The sequence below is a fragment of the Doryrhamphus excisus genome, chromosome 10 (assembly GCF_030265055.1).
Source record: "Doryrhamphus excisus isolate RoL2022-K1 chromosome 10, RoL_Dexc_1.0, whole genome shotgun sequence".
Lineage (NCBI taxonomy): Eukaryota > Metazoa > Chordata > Actinopteri > Syngnathiformes > Syngnathidae > Doryrhamphus > Doryrhamphus excisus.
This window is the reverse complement of record NC_080475.1, coordinates 20,517,063-20,533,108: the sequence shown is the minus strand read 5'-3', so window position 1 is coordinate 20,533,108 and position 16,046 is coordinate 20,517,063. Positions and strand designations below refer to the sequence as shown.

Below are 16,046 nucleotides of genomic sequence, written 5' to 3'. Positions count from 1 at the left end.
ACATAGCAACCGTTAGAATCCTTCATTCAAACTAAAGAAATATCACCCCGACTCACAAATGATATGATTTATATGTCCAAACATTCTTCTTGGCTTGACAGTTTTTGTTTTCTATTGTTTTCTTGCTATGGAAATTTGGAGCAGGAGGGGATAGAAAAGAAGAGAAAAGAAAACCGAGGCAGCACTGGGGGGGGCAACATTAACAATTGCATCGACAATAACAAAAGAACAAAAACATATATAACATATCTATAACATTATTTCATTTTATCTTATTTTATTTAATTTTATTATTTTATTATATTATATAATAATATAATAATATAATAATATCGACAATAACAACATAACAAAAACAAGCAGGACTACATCAGCAAATTAATATCTTAAATAATATCAACAGCCATAATAAAATAATATTATATAATAATATATATTAATATATTATATGTGTATATATTATATTATATTATTATATAATTATATAATAATAATATCGACAATAACAAAAGAACAAAAACATATATAACATTATTTTATATTATTTTATTGTATTTCATTTTATTATTTATTATATTATATAATAATATAATATCGACAATAACAAAAGAACAAAAACAAGCAAGACTACATCAGCAAATGAATATCTTAAATAATATCAACAGCCATAATAATATAATATTATTATATAATAATATATATTAATATATTATATAATGTATATATATAATATTATTATATTATATTATTATATAATAATATAATAATAATATCGACAATAACAAAAGAACAAAAACAAGCAGGACATCAGCAATTGAATATCTTAATTAAATAATATCTTAATTAAATAATATATAATATATATTAATATATATAATATATTATATATTAATATAATAATAATATTTTGATAAAAACTGAAGTGAAACACACGTCATACATATTAGTGGTATTAGTAGTAAATACTATAAAATAAAAATATTAATAAACAGAATGACAATAACTATAATCATATTGCCGTAAATTTATGTAAGAAAGTACATATGTACTGCGAGTGTGTATATGTACACGTGTACAGGTATATCTGTGTATGTGTTCATGTATATAAACATGTATAAATGTGTCAACTGTATTATTTGTACTGCGTTAAATAAACATAAAACATTGTTGGAGGTTTTATGGCGGCAGTTGGTGTTTGTCGGTAGTCTTTTTTTATGTGTTTTTATATCTTTAGAATGCACAGAAAGGAGAGAGATGTGTGAAGATGATGGACAAAATTCCCCCAAAAGTGCAGTTTTCCATACTTATTAAATATAAAATGTATTGGTACTCACCTCTAATGAAGCGCCATTGTACCGTGTACTTATTTAAGATTATTTTATATTTATCATTTATTGCTCTTTAGGGAGCTGACAGAGTCAAGAAAGGTGAACCTCTACCCGGAATCAAGAAAGGGACTTCCCAAGCACTTCCAGCAAGGACTTCCCAGCTTTCCTAGCACCAAGCCCCTGACTCAACCTCCACAACCACAAGCATGTTATTACTTTGACCACATTTCGGTTTTGGATATGGACATAGTTACAGTCAATGGCTATGTACATTTTTTTTTTGTTTGTTTGCTTCAATTAGTTTTGTGCATCCCTGATTTTTCTCTTTGGCTTGTCAGCCTTTTTTCTTTATGTGCAAAAAATACAAGTACTAGTACTTCTGAGAAATAGCGTAGCTGGGATAGGCTCCAGCAACCGAACATTTCTATTTTATTTCTGAGAATATTTGTCAAGTATGTTTTTTTTTTAATGTTTTTTTTTTTTCACACATCACCGCTCAAATAACAGCAAATGAGGAACACGGACAAATAATTTAGCAAAGGTTACACCAAAGCCTGGCTTTACTTCAAGATGTTTCCATCCAGATAATGTTTTGCAACAAGTGCAGGATTTCGTAATTGTTTTTTTGATGGTCGGTTGAGTCATCTTATCTATGAATCCAGATGCAAATATCGACAAAAGTATTTGGATAATGATAGATTTTATGTAATTTTGCCTGTAAAATTATTATTTATAATATAATTAAAATATAAAATATTATAATATAATAATTATATATTATTATATATATTTTTTAAATTATTATGATTATATTATTGTTATATTATTATTGTTATATTATATTATATTGTTATATTATTATATTATTATTATAATAATTATTATTATTATTCATGGTCATAGTTTATCATTATTTAATCATTATTTAATCAATATTTTAATCATTAATTATATGCGTCATCAGTGACAGACTTGCATCTGCTTCTGGTTGGTTAGGCCTGCACAGAAGGCTTTGCTGGCCCTGACTGCATACCACTAATACCTGTAATACCATGAAACCATTTTAAGGAGAGTGTAATTATTTTAGTAGTACTAAACATTGTGCTTGTTGATAAATGTCAAAGGATGCTCGGTGGAAGAGATACTCGAAGGGAAGGAGGATGTTCGTTCGTTTACCGGAAGCTCTGCTTAACGCTGATAAAAATGAACACTTGATTCTAAGGAAGGGAACTAACACGCATTGTTGTGGTTGTGCTGGCAAACACAAGACTGACTTAATTCTATATTTTATATTATATTCAGTAACAAGAAAAACTAATGAAAGTGACCCTTTTTTAATGATAGGACCATGACACCTCCATAGAGTGCTTTTATTAGCCTTGTATTAGCTTAATGGAAGGCTAAACTGATAATAGTATCAATGATGTAAACATGGCAACCATGGTTGCCCAAATGAAATGTTGCTCCAAATGAAAATACTTTGTGTACTCTAAAATGCATGTTTTTATTTTAAACTCCAAGATGAAAATAGCGTACAGTAAGACAAAAGAGTGATGCCATTTATAGTTGAGATAGAGGGAAAACCCCACTGGCCTGGTTTTCCCAGTTGCTTCCCAGAAGTAGGAGTTGGTTGAATGTAGGAGGGAGCTGAAAAAAAAGATGAGTAAAAGCAAAATACAAAATAACCCCGAGAAAACCCACGCATGTACGGGGAGAACATGCAAACTCCACATGGAGATGCCAAAACAGAGACTCGAACCCAGGTCTTCCCAATCTTGTGACAGTATTGCCTAAATGCTAACCAGTGATCCACTGTGAAAGCCATGTTATACAATATATTTATTTTTTTTTAAATTGTTTTCATTATTAGGTTAAAACTATTTCTTTTTGGTCACGAGATATTAATATTACTACCGTTTAATATTTCAGATTTAGATAAATTTGTAGAAGGATAACATTGCCTCTACTGTCTCGATTTAAAGGGATACGTCATTCCGTCAGGACGTCAAGTGTAAACATAAGAACACGTGACACAACCAGGAAGTGTAAGTAAAGGATAAATCCGTCTGAATTCAACGAGGCTGCTTTCCGGCTGGGGGAGGAGCCTCCGAACGTCTGGCCTACAAAGATCCCGGTAGGCGATTGGCCGAGTAGGATGCAGACCCCGGATTCAGACACAGCCACAGTTTCTTTGCCTTTAATTCCCTCCCCTTTTGTCTAACAGGAAGCCGCGCCAGCCAATAGGAAAGAGCCGCATTCACTTCCCGTATCACGTGGTTTCCGGCTACCTGCTCGGCGGCTACCAGGACAGCGGCTACATCGTTATGCTAACAAGAAACAAGATGCATACTCCCATATTGGTAAAGTTTTGCACATATTCGCTTGAAACGTAGTTGCGTAAACTATAATATAGGTTATTAACTACACTATATACTCATAGACTAAACACAGTGAGTCGAGATTGTTTGGTATGACGAGCTCGTTGCCTTGTGTTATGTTAGCTAACTAGCTACTCGTAGCCCCTTTTCGTAAGGTTAGCTAGTAGCTCACTTTTTACTCGGCGTTTAACAGTCAGCTGTCATTTAAAGTGTATGACTGCTTTTTCATTAAATTGTCAAATAAAGCATCATTCGCTATCACGATTTCTGGCTAATAATGTGTTTTCGTTATTGCGGTTAACGGTAATATGTCATAGAAAACAAATGTAACAATGTATGTAAAGTAACAATGTGTTTATTTTTTAAACAGGAACCATCTTTGTATACTGTAAAGGCCATTCTCATTCTGGACAATGACGGAGAAAGACTTTATGCCAAGGTATGCTACAGTAAATGCAATGTTTTGAAATTTGCCCTTCTCTACCCCGAATATTAAAGACGTTTTTGAGTAGATTTTCTACTGTTAAAGAGTGCCTATTTCTAATTATATTTATCTACAGTATTATGATGACACATACCCCACAGTGAAGGAACAGACAGCATTTGAGAAGAACATATTCAACAAAACCCACCGGACTGACAGTAAGAGATGTCACAATAATTGAATTCATCGTTGAAAATGTTTTATTGTGTCCGTAAAAATGTCACATTTTATGCAAATGTGTTTCATTAGGTGAGATAGCGTTACTGGAAGGCCTGACTGTTGTTTACAAGAGCAATATAGACCTTTTCTTTTATGTGATTGGAAGTTCACATGAAAATGAGGTAAGATTTTAGTTTTTTTTAGTATTTTTTTTTAGTATTTTTAGTATTATATTTCTACCAAATTTATGCTGTTTAATCCAAGCCTTTCCTCTCAACAGCTTATGCTTATGGCCGTTCTCAACTGCCTTTTTGACTCCCTGAGTCAGATGCTGAGGTACGTGCTTGTACATATTTGACATTTTATTTCTCATATGTTTTTCAGAACAAAAACTTTTTTTCTTTCCTTGCAGAAAGAATGTTGAACGTAGAGCTTTGTTGGAGAACATGGAAGGGCTCTTTCTCGCTGTGGATGAAATCGTAGATGGAGGGTAAATTAAAAGTGATGGATGAATCTCTCAAAGCTAAAATGATGATTGTGTGTTGATGTTGCATGTGCTGCCCCCTGCAGGGTGATCCTAGAGAGTGACCCCCAGCAAGTTGTACATCGTGTGGCCCTCAGAGTAAGCATCTTCTCCTCCCCTATCTTTTTTTTTTTTTTTTTAATATAAACATTCTACATCAGAATCAAAGTGGGTAAAAAAAAAAATACATAAAGCTATTCCTAAATTGTCCACTAGGGGCACACTGTTTTAGTCAGAGTAGAAGACTGCACAATGCTGCATCTGCTGCATCTCTCTGAGGATTGTGCACAGTTCCTCGCAACATGGGGCCGTGCATTATCCTCCAGAAACATGACACGATGGTCGTGGATGGATGACACAACAGTGGGACTCAGAATGCATTCAAAACGCCATTATTCAAATTTAAAGGGGACCTGTCATGCTCATTTTTGGCCCCTTTGTATTGAGTTGTGGTCTCCTATAGAGCAGCTACACACAATAACCTGCACAAAAGCTTTCTAGATCTTCCAGAATCTTCACCTTTTTTATTTCCTTGGAGTATCAAAACGGTCTGTTTGAATTCATTCCACCCACGGCCCGCCTCCTGGAACGCCCACTCCAGTGTCATTGGTCACACTAAGCGTTCAGAGCCATCCTAAACTTCCTTTGGTATCGTTTTAACACGAGAATACAACATTCTAACTACAGTTATGGGTCAGAAAAGTTGTAGTTATGCTATGATTGTACTGTTATGCTACTGTAATTAGCCTGTATTCCTGCTTTACGTTGTGTGAAGATGTCTGACCATGAACTTCCTTATTTCTTCAGGCAGATGATGTGCCTTTGACTGAGCAGACTGTCACACAGGTTGGTGGGATTTTCCTCCGTATTGATACACTGCATATGAATCCATGTATAATGTGGGAATAATATATAATGTAATGCTATATAGGATTGTTCATACAGGTAAAAATGTAACTATAAGTCATGTTGCAGTTATATACTGTATACAGGGTTGACTATCTTACAGGATAATGTTATAACTCATAAGCAAACAATACAATATTTCGTTTTTGTGACTGGTTCCTTCCCAGGTTCTTCAGTCTGCCAAGGAGCAGATCAAGTGGTCGCTTCTCCGATAGTCTGCCCCGGAAGAGCCGCTGTACAGCACTGATCCAGATCTTCCTTTTGCTGTCAATCACAGCTGACAGATTCAGCGTCATTGCTCCTTTCCTTCCGTTTCCTTCCATTTCCCAACCTTTTAGTGCAGTCTCGCACTCGTGTGACATTCAGATCAGCAGGGGGTAAAATAAGGTCTACTGTACATTCCAGCGCTCACGTTGGTGTTTCATGTGTCTCTTCACGACACCTCGTAAACCTCGTGACGGCATTCCATGCTTTTTTTTTTCTCTCATGCAGCATCGTCTTGCCATTATGATTTTGTTATGATTTTGCATTCATGATCCTAACGTGTACTTCGATGTTAACCAAGGTTTATTTTGCCTTGCCTTTTTCCCCAACGTCAGACGATTTTAATAAATTTGTTGATGTGGTGTAACAATTTGCACGACACGATTTCTTTTTGTAATGATTTAAATGTATATGGAGCTTAGCTCATCGTAGCTTTTGTCCTTCACGGTTGTGATGTGTGATACCAAGCCGATACTTCTTGCAAAAAGCAAGCAGCATAAGAGCTAACATGCAGAGCTAACATTTAAACATGGATAGCACTGATTGAAATGATGGATACCCACATGACTACTGGCTTAATGACGTGATAAAAGCAAGGGCTCCATCTGCTGGTGTGGGCGTCACAGTGCAACACATTCAGTCATTGCAATCATGCATTGTCAAAATAAAGCCTCCATTAAGTACAATGTATGTCATAGATGTCGTTTTTTTCAGTTTTTTCAACTTGCTGAAAATGCACTTTTCTGGTTAAAAAAACAGGGGAAACCTCACACACACTTAACAGGGGCCCCAGGAGCACCCAAAAATGGCATAAAATGCCAAAAATTTCGGGCGTCAATTTTTGACAAAAAACGTAAGGGGTTAGTATGTCGTTTTTTTCAGTTTTTTCAACTTGCTGAAAATGCACTTTTCTGGTTAAAAAAACAGGGGAAACCTCACACACACTCAACAGGGGCCCCGGGAGCACCCAAAAATGGCATAAAATGCCAAAATTTTCGGGCGTCAATTTTTGACAAAAAACGTAAGGGGTTAGTATGTCGTTTTTTTCAGTTTTTTCAACTTGCTGAAAATGCACTTTTCTGGTGAAAAAAACAGGGGAAACCTCACACGCACTCAACAGGGGCCCCGGGAGCACCCAAAAATGGCATAAAATGCCAAAATTTTCGGGCGTCAATTTTTGACAAAAAACGTAAGGGGTTAGTATGTCTTTTTTTTCAGTTTTTTCAACTTGCTGAAAAAGCACTTTTCTGGTGAAAAAAACAGGGGAAACCTCACACACACACAACAGGGGCCCCGGGAGCACCCAAAAATGGCATAAAATGCCAAAAGTTTCGGGCGTCAATTTTTGACAAAAAACGTAAGGGGTTAGTATGTCGTTTTTTTCAGTTTTTTTCAACTTGCTGAAAAAGCACTTTTCTGGTTAAAAAAACAGGGGAAACCTCACACACACCCAACAGCGGCCCCAGGAGCACCCAAAAATGGCATAAAATGCCAAAAATTTCGGGCGTCAATTTTTGACAAAAAACGTAAGGGGTTAGTATGTCGTTTTTTTCAGTTTTTTCAACTTGCTGAAAATGCACTTTTCTGGTGAAAAAAACAGGGGAAACCTCACACGCACTCAACAGGGGCCCCGGGAGCACCCAAAAATGGCATAAAATGCCAAAATTTTCGGGCGTCAATTTTTGACAAAAAACGTAAGGGGTTAGTATGTCGTTTTTTTCAGTTTTTTCAACTTGCTGAAAAAGCACTTTTCTGGTGAAAAAAACAGGGGAAACCTCACACACACACAACAGGGGCCCCGGGAGCACCCAAAAATGGCATAAAATGCCAAAAGTTTCGGGCGTCAATTTTTGACAAAAAACGTAAGGGGTTAGTATGTCGTTTTTTTCAGTTTTTTCAACTTGCTGAAAAAGCACTTTTCTGGTTAAAAAAACAGGGGAAACCTCACACACACCCAACAGCGGCCCCGGGAGCACCCAAAAATGGCATAAAATGCCAAAAGTTTCGGGCGTCAATTTTTGACAAAAAACGTAAGGGGTTAGTATGTCGTTTTTTTCAGTTTTTTCAACTTGCTGAAAATGAACTTTTCTGGTTAAAAAAACAGGGGAAACCTCACACACACCCAACAGGGGCCCCAGGAGGATCCAAAAATGGCATAAAATGCCAAAAGTTTCGGGCGTCAATTTTTGACAAAAAACGTAAGGGGTTAGTATGTCGTTTTTTTCAGTTTTTTTCAACTTGCTGAAAAAGCACTTTTCTGGTTAAAAAAACAGGGGAAACCTCACACACACCCAACAGCGGCCCCAGGAGCACCCAAAAATGGCATAAAATGCCAAAAGTTTCGGGCGTCAATTTTTGACAAAAAACGTAAGGGGTTAGTATGTCGTTTTTTTCCGTTTTTTCAACTTGCTGAAAATGAACTTTTCTGGTTAAAAAAACAGGGGAAACCTCACACACACTTAACAGGGGCCCCAGGAGCACCCAAAAATGGCATAAAATGCCAAATTTTTCGGGCGTCAATTTTTGACAAAAAACGTAAGGGGTTAGTATGTCGTTTTTTTCAGTTTTTTCAACTTGCTGAAAATGCACTTTTCTGGTTAAAAAAACAGGGGAAACCTCACACGCACCCAACAGCGGCCCCAGGAGCACCCAAAAATGGCATAAAATGCCAAAAATTTCGGGCGTCAATTTTTGACAAAAAACGTAAGGGGTTAGTATGTCGTTTTTTTCAGTTTTTTCAACTTGCTGAAAATGCACTTTTCTGGTGAAAAAAACAGGGGAAACCTCACACGCACTCAACAGGGGCCCCGGGAGCACCCAAAAATGGCATAAAATGCCAAAATTTTCGGGCGTCAATTTTTGACAAAAAACGTAAGGGGTTAGTATGTCGTTTTTTTCAGTTTTTTCAACTTGCTGAAAAAGCACTTTTCTGGTGAAAAAAACAGGGGAAACCTCACACACACACAACAGGGGCCCCGGGAGCACCCAAAAATGGCATAAAATGCCAAAAGTTTCGGGCGTCAATTTTTGACAAAAAACGTAAGGGGTTAGTATGTCGTTTTTTTCAGTTTTTTCAACTTGCTGAAAATGCACTTTTCTGGTGAAAAAAACAGGGGAAACCTCACACACACTCAACAGGGGCCCCGGGAGCACCCAAAAATGGCATAAAATGCCAAAATTTTCGGGCGTCAATTTTTGACAAAAAACGTAAGGGGTTAGTATGTCGTTTTTTTCAGTTTTTTCAACTTGCTGAAAAAGCACTTTTCTGGTTAAAAAAACAGGGGAAACCTCACACACACCCAACAGCGGCCCCAGGAGCACCCAAAAATGGCATAAAATGCCAAAAGTTTCGGGCGTCAATTTTTGACAAAAAACGTAAGGGGTTAGTATGTCGTTTTTTTCAGTTTTTTCAACTTGCTGAAAATGAACTTTTCTGGTTAAAAAAACAGGGGAAACCTCACACACACCCAACAGGGGCCCCAGGAGGATCCAAAAATGGCATAAAATGCCAAAAGTTTCGGGCGTCAATTTTTGACAAAAAACGTAAGGGGTTAGTATGTCGTTTTTTTCAGTTTTTTTCAACTTGCTGAAAAAGCACTTTTCTGGTTAAAAAAACAGGGGAAACCTCACACACACCCAACAGCGGCCCCAGGAGCACCCAAAAATGGCATAAAATGCCAAAAGTTTCGGGCGTCAATTTTTGACAAAAAACGTAAGGGGTTAGTATGTCGTTTTTTTCCGTTTTTTCAACTTGCTGAAAATGAACTTTTCTGGTTAAAAAAACAGGGGAAACCTCACACACACTTAACAGGGGCCCCAGGAGCACCCAAAAATGGCATAAAATGCCAAATTTTTCGGGCGTCAATTTTTGACAAAAAACGTAAGGGGTTAGTATGTCGTTTTTTTCAGTTTTTTCAACTTGCTGAAAATGCACTTTTCTGGTTAAAAAAACAGGGGAAACCTCACACGCACTCAACAGGGGCCCCAGGAGGATCCAAAAATGGCATAAAATGCCAAAATTTTCGGGCGTCAATTTTTGACAAAAAACGTAAGGGGTTAGTATGTCGTTTTTTTCAGTTTTTTCAACTTGCTGAAAATGCACTTTTCTGGTTAAAAAAACAGGGGAAACCTCACACGCACCCAACAGGGGCCCCAGGAGGATCCAAAAATGGCATAAAATGCCAAAATTTTCGGGCGTCAATTTTTGACAAAAAACGTAAGGGGTTAGTATGTCGTTTTTTTCAGTTTTTTCAACTTGCTGAAAATGCACTTTTCTGGTTAAAAAAACAGGGGAAACCTCACACACACTCAACAGGGGCCCCGGGAGCACCCAAAAATGGCATAAAATGCCAAATTTTTCGGGCGTCAATTTTTGACAAAAAACGTAAGGGGTTAGTATGTCGTTTTTTTCAGTTTTTTTCAACTTGTGAAAAAGCACTTTTCTGGTTAAAAAAAGAGGGGAAACCTCACACACACCCAACAGCGGCCCCAGGAGCACCCAAAAATGGCATAAAATGCCAAAAGTTTCGGGCGTCAATTTTTGACAAAAAACGTAAGGGGTTAGTATGTCGTTTTTTTCAGTTTTTTCAACTTGCTGAAAATGCACTTTTCTGGTTAAAAAAACAGGGGAAACCTCACACGCACTCAACAGGGGCCCCAGGAGGATCCAAAAATGGCATAAAATGCCAAAATTTTCGGGCGTCAATTTTTGACAAAAAACGTAAGGGGTTAGTATGTCGTTTTTTTCAGTTTTTTCAACTTGCTGAAAATGCACTTTTCTGGTTAAAAAAACAGGGGAAACCTCACACGCACCCAACAGGGGCCCCAGGAGGATCCAAAAATGGCATAAAATGCCAAAATTTTCGGGCGTCAATTTTTGACAAAAAACGTAAGGGGTTAGTATGTCGTTTTTTTCAGTTTTTTCAACTTGCTGAAAATGCACTTTTCTGGTTAAAAAAACAGGGGAAACCTCACACACACTCAACAGGGGCCCCGGGAGCACCCAAAAATGGCATAAAATGCCAAAATTTTCGGGCGTCAATTTTTGACAAAAAACGTAAGGGGTTAGTATGTCGTTTTTTTCAGTTTTTTCAACTTGCTGAAAATGCACTTTTCTGGTTAAAAAAACAGGGGAAACCTCACACGCACTCAACAGGGGCCCCGGGAGCACCCAAAAATGGCATTAAATGCCAAAATTTTCGGGCGTCAATTTTTGACAAAAAACGTAAGGGGTTAGTATGTCGTTTTTTTCAGTTTTTTCAACTTGCTGAAAATGCACTTTTCTGGTTAAAAAAACAGGGGAAACCTCACACGCACTCAACAGGGGCCCCGGGAGCACCCAAAAATGGCATAAAATGCCAAAATTTTCGGGCGTCAATTTTTGACAAAAAACGTAAGGGGTTAGTATGTCGTTTTTTTCAGTTTTTTCAACTTGCTGAAAATGCACTTTTCTGGTGAAAAAAACAGGGGAAACCTCACACACACTCAACAGGGGCCCCGGGAGCACCCAAAAATGGCATAAAATGCCAAATTTTTCGGGCGTCAATTTTTGACAAAAAACGTAAGGGGTTAGTATGTTGTTTTTTTTCAGTTTTTTCAACTTGCTGAAAATGCACTTTTCTGGTTAAAAAAACAGGGGAAACCTCACACACACTCAACAGGGGCCCCGGGAGCACCCAAAAATGGCATAAAATGCTAAAATTTTCGGGCGTCAATTTTTGACAAAAAACGTAAGGGGTTAGTATGTCGTTTTTTTCAGTTTTTTCAACTTGCTGAAAAAGCACTTTTCTGGTTAAAAAAACAGGGGAAACCTCACACACACTCAACAGGGGCCCCGGGAGCACCCAAAAATGGCATAAAATGCTAAAATTTTCGGGCGTCAATTTTTGACAAAAAACGTAAGGGGTTAGTATGTCGTTTTTTTCAGTTTTTTCAACTTGCTGAAAATGCACTTTTCTGGTTAAAAAAACAGGGGAAACCTCACACACACCCAACAGCGGCCCCGGGAGCACCCAAAAATGGCATAAAATGCCAAAATTTTCGGGCGTCAATTTTTGACAAAAAACGTAAGGGGTTAGTATGTCGTTTTTTTCAGTTTTTTCCAACTTGTGAAAAAGCACTTTTCTGGTTAAAAAAACAGGGGAAACCTCACACACACCCAACAGCGGCCCCAGGAGCACCCAAAAATGGCATAAAATGCCAAAAGTTTCGGGCGTCAATTTTTGACAAAAAACGTAAGGGGTTAGTATGTCGTTTTTTTCAGTTTTTTCAACTTGCTGAAAATGAACTTTTCTGGTTAAAAAAACAGGGGAAACCTCACACACACCCAACAGGGGCCCCAGGAGCACCCAAAAATGGCATAAAATGCCAAATTTTTCGGGCGTCAATTTTTGACAAAAAACGTAAGGGGTTAGTATGTCGTTTTTTTCAGTTTTTTCAACTTGCTGAAAATGCACTTTTCTGGTTAAAAAAACAGGGGAAACCTCACACACACCCAACAGCGGCCCCAGGAGCACCCAAAAATGGCATAAAATGCCAAAAATTTCGGGCGTCAATTTTTGACAAAAAACGTAAGGGGTTAGTATGTCGTTTTTTTCAGTTTTTTTCAACTTGTGAAAAAGCACTTTTCTGGTTAAAAAAACAGGGGAAACCTCACACACACCCAACAGCGGCCCCAGGAGCACCCAAAAATGGCATAAAATGCCAAATTTTTCGGGCGTCAATTTTTGACAAAAAACGTAAGGGGTTAGTATGTCGTTTTTTTCAGTTTTTTTCAACTTGTGAAAAAGCACTTTTCTGGTTAAAAAAAGAGGGGAAACCTCACACACACCCAACAGCGGCCCCAGGAGCACCCAAAAATGGCATAAAATGCCAAAAGTTTCGGGCGTCAATTTTTGACAAAAAACGTAAGGGGTTAGTATGTCGTTTTTTTCAGTTTTTTTCAACTTGCTGAAAATGCACTTTTCTGATTAAAAACACAGGGGAAACCTCACACACACTCAACAGCGGCCCCGGGAGCACCCAAAAATGGCATAAAATGCAAAATTTTTCGGGCGTCAATTTTTGACAAAAAACGTAAGGGGTTAGTATGTCGTTTTTTTCAGTTTTTTCAACTTGCTGAAAATGCACTTTTCTGGTTAAAAAAACAGGGGAAACCTCACACACACCCAACAGGGGCCCCAGGAGGATCCAAAAATGGCATAAAATGCCAAAATTTTCGGGCGTCAATTTTTGACAAAAAACGTAAGGGGTTAGTATGTCGTTTTTTTCAGTTTTTTCAACTTGCTGAAAAAGCACTTTTCTGGTTAAAAAAACAGGGGAAACCTCACACACACCCAACAGCGGCCCCAGGAGCACCCAAAAATGGCATAAAATGCCAAATTTTTCGGGCGTCAATTTTTGACAAAAAACGTAAGGGGTTAGTATGTCGTTTTTTTCAGTTTTTTTCAACTTGTGAAAAAGCACTTTTCTGGTTAAAAAAAGAGGGGAAACCTCACACACACCCAACAGCGGCCCCAGGAGCACCCAAAAATGGCATAAAATGCCAAAAGTTTCGGGCGTCAATTTTTGACAAAAAACGTAAGGGGTTAGTATGTCGTTTTTTTCAGTTTTTTTCAACTTGCTGAAAATGCACTTTTCTGATTAAAAACACAGGGGAAACCTCACACACACTCAACAGCGGCCCCGGGAGCACCCAAAAATGGCATAAAATGCAAAATTTTTCGGGCGTCAATTTTTGACAAAAAACGTAAGGGGTTAGTATGTCGTTTTTTTCAGTTTTTTCAACTTGCTGAAAATGCACTTTTCTGGTTAAAAAAACAGGGGAAACCTCACACACACCCAACAGGGGCCCCAGGAGGATCCAAAAATGGCATAAAATGCCAAAATTTTCGGGCGTCAATTTTTGACAAAAAACGTAAGGGGTTAGTATGTCGTTTTTTTCAGTTTTTTCAACTTGCTGAAAATGCACTTTTCTGGTTAAAAAAACAGGGGAAACCTCACACGCACTCAACAGGGGCCCCAGGAGGATCCAAAAATGGCATAAAATGCCAAAATTTTCGGGCGTCAATTTTTGACAAAAAACGTAAGGGGTTAGTATGTCGTTTTTTTCAGTTTTTTCAACTTGCTGAAAATGCACTTTTCTGGTTAAAAAAACAGGGGAAACCTCACACGCACCCAACAGGGGCCCCAGGAGGATCCAAAAATGGCATAAAATGCCAAAATTTTCGGGCGTCAATTTTTGACAAAAAACGTAAGGGGTTAGTATGTCGTTTTTTTCAGTTTTTTCAACTTGCTGAAAATGCACTTTTCTGGTTAAAAAAACAGGGGAAACCTCACACACACTCAACAGGGGCCCCGTGAGCACCCAAAAATGGCATAAAATGCCAAAATTTTCGGGCGTCAATTTTTGACAAAAAACGTAAGGGGTTAGTATGTCGTTTTTTTCAGTTTTTTCAACTTGCTGAAAATGCACTTTTCTGGTTAAAAAAACAGGGGAAACCTCACACGCACTCAACAGGGGCCCCGGGAGCACCCAAAAATGGCATTAAATGCCAAAATTTTCGGGCGTCAATTTTTGACAAAAAACGTAAGGGGTTAGTATGTTGTTTTTTTTCAGTTTTTTCAACTTGCTGAAAATGCACTTTTCTGGTTAAAAAAACAGGGGAAACCTCACACACACTCAACAGGGGCCCCGGGAGCACCCAAAAATGGCATAAAATGCTAAAATTTTCGGGCGTCAATTTTTGACAAAAAACGTAAGGGGTTAGTATGTCGTTTTTTTCAGTTTTTTCAACTTGCTGAAAATGCACTTTTCTGGTGAAAAAAACAGGGGAAACCTCACACACACTCAACAGGGGCCCCGGGAGCACCCAAAAATGGCATAAAATGCTAAAATTTTCGGGCGTCAATTTTTGACAAAAAACGTAAGGGGTTAGTATGTCGTTTTTTTCAGTTTTTTCAACTTGCTGAAAATGCACTTTTCTGGTTAAAAAAACAGGGGAAACCTCACACACACCCAACAGCGGCCCCGGGAGCACCCAAAAATGGCATAAAATGCCAAAATTTTCGGGCGTCAATTTTTGACAAAAAACGTAAGGGGTTAGTATGTCGTTTTTTTCAGTTTTTTCCAACTTGTGAAAAAGCACTTTTCTGGTTAAAAAAACAGGGGAAACCTCACACACACCCAACAGCGGCCCCAGGAGCACCCAAAAATGGCATAAAATGCCAAAAGTTTCGGGCGTCAATTTTTGACAAAAAACGTAAGGGGTTAGTATGTCGTTTTTTTCAGTTTTTTCAACTTGCTGAAAATGAACTTTTCTGGTTAAAAAAACAGGGGAAACCTCACACACACCCAACAGGGGCCCCAGGAGGATCCAAAAATGGCATAAAATGCCAAAAGTTTCGGGCGTCAATTTTTGACAAAAAACGTAAGGGGTTAGTATGTCGTTTTTTTCAGTTTTTTTCAACTTGCTGAAAAAGCACTTTTCTGGTTAAAAAAACAGGGGAAACCTCACACACACTTAACAGGGGCCCCAGGAGCACCCAAAAATGGCATAAAATGCCAAATTTTTCGGGCGTCAATTTTTGACAAAAAACGTAAGGGGTTAGTATGTCGTTTTTTTCAGTTTTTTCAACTTGCTGAAAATGCACTTTTCTGGTTAAAAAAACAGGGGAAACCTCACACACACCCAACAGCGGCCCCAGGAGCACCCAAAAATGGCATAAAATGCCAAAAATTTCGGGCGTCAATTTTTGACAAAAAACGTAAGGGGTTAGTATGTCGTTTTTTTCAGTTTTTTTCAACTTGTGAAAAAGCACTTTTCTGGTTAAAAAAAGAGGGGAAACCTCACACACACCCAACAGCGGCCCCAGGAGCACCCAAAAATGGCATAAAATGCCAAAAGTTTCGGGCGTCAATTTTTGACAAAAAACGTAAGGGGTTAGTATGTCGTTTTTTTCAGTTTTTTTCAACTTGCTGAAAATGCACTTTTCTGATTAAAAAC

The 16,046-nt window shown here is 38.0% G+C and overlaps 1 protein-coding gene across 1 annotated transcript; it reads left to right on the top strand.

The window, feature by feature from the left end:
* Nucleotides 1-3,500: 3,500 nt before the first annotated feature.
* copz1 (COPI coat complex subunit zeta 1) lies at nucleotides 3,501-6,416 on the top strand. The gene is made up of 9 exons (XM_058085818.1): nucleotides 3,501-3,688; nucleotides 4,077-4,145; nucleotides 4,267-4,348; nucleotides 4,440-4,531; nucleotides 4,630-4,685; nucleotides 4,762-4,839; nucleotides 4,920-4,971; nucleotides 5,680-5,718; nucleotides 5,946-6,416. The coding sequence occupies exons 1-9, from the start codon at nucleotides 3,653-3,655 to the stop codon at nucleotides 5,991-5,993; spliced, it is 552 nt and encodes a 183-aa protein (XP_057941801.1). The 5' UTR covers nucleotides 3,501-3,652; the 3' UTR covers nucleotides 5,994-6,416.
* Nucleotides 6,417-16,046: the final 9,630 nt, after the last annotated feature.

Excerpts from the sequence above, each read along its gene's own strand:
- copz1 (XM_058085818.1), top strand. The coding sequence starts at position 3,653 with ATGCTAACAAGAAACAAGATGCATACTCCCATATTG. Across the intron at positions 4,686-4,761 it reads TCCCTGAGTCAGATGCTGAG|AAAGAATGTTGAACGTAGAG; the intron begins GTACGTGCTTGT and ends CTTTCCTTGCAG. Across the intron at positions 4,840-4,919 it reads GATGAAATCGTAGATGGAGG|GGTGATCCTAGAGAGTGACC; the intron begins GTAAATTAAAAG and ends TGCCCCCTGCAG.